This window comes from Bison bison, unplaced genomic scaffold (assembly GCF_000754665.1).
Source record: "Bison bison bison isolate TAMUID 2011002044 unplaced genomic scaffold, Bison_UMD1.0 scf7180017864516, whole genome shotgun sequence".
Taxonomy (NCBI): domain Eukaryota; kingdom Metazoa; phylum Chordata; class Mammalia; order Artiodactyla; family Bovidae; genus Bison; species Bison bison.
Window position 1 is genome coordinate 9,425,567 of NW_011495069.1, and position 334 is coordinate 9,425,900.

General features: G+C 61.1%; 1 protein-coding gene across 1 annotated transcript in view; it reads right to left on the reverse strand.

The window, feature by feature from the left end:
* The window catches only part of SLC9A1 (solute carrier family 9, subfamily A (NHE1, cation proton antiporter 1), member 1), a 93,322-nt gene that overhangs the window by 49,797 nt on the left and 43,191 nt on the right, over nt 1-334 (reverse strand). Inside the window, exon 5 of the mRNA XM_010830255.1 lies at nt 38-330. Coding sequence (XP_010828557.1) covers nt 38-330 — 293 coding nt within the window. The remainder of the gene's footprint in view (nt 1-37; nt 331-334) is intronic.

Below are 334 nucleotides of genomic sequence, written 5' to 3' on the forward strand. Positions count from 1 at the left end.
GGTGACAGCGGAAGCATCGGGGGCGAGGTGGACTTACCTATCTTCATGAGGCAGGCCAGTAGGATCCAGAGGGCGATTTCGAAGGGTGTGCGCACGTGTTGGTAGTCGATGCCCAGGACTGGAAAGGCCTTTCGAGCCTTTGGGCTATGTTCAGCGAAGGAATGGTTAACAGGGCGGCTCTCGGGGGCGAGCTCCGGTGGGGCGGTGGTGACATCCCCAATTGAGCGTTCCCGGGGCGGCTCTGAGCCTCTGATGGTGCTGGCGGTAGGGCTGATCTGGAGGCCATAGCTTCTGAGAACGGGTAGCAGCCCCACCAAGGCTACCACCACAAGCA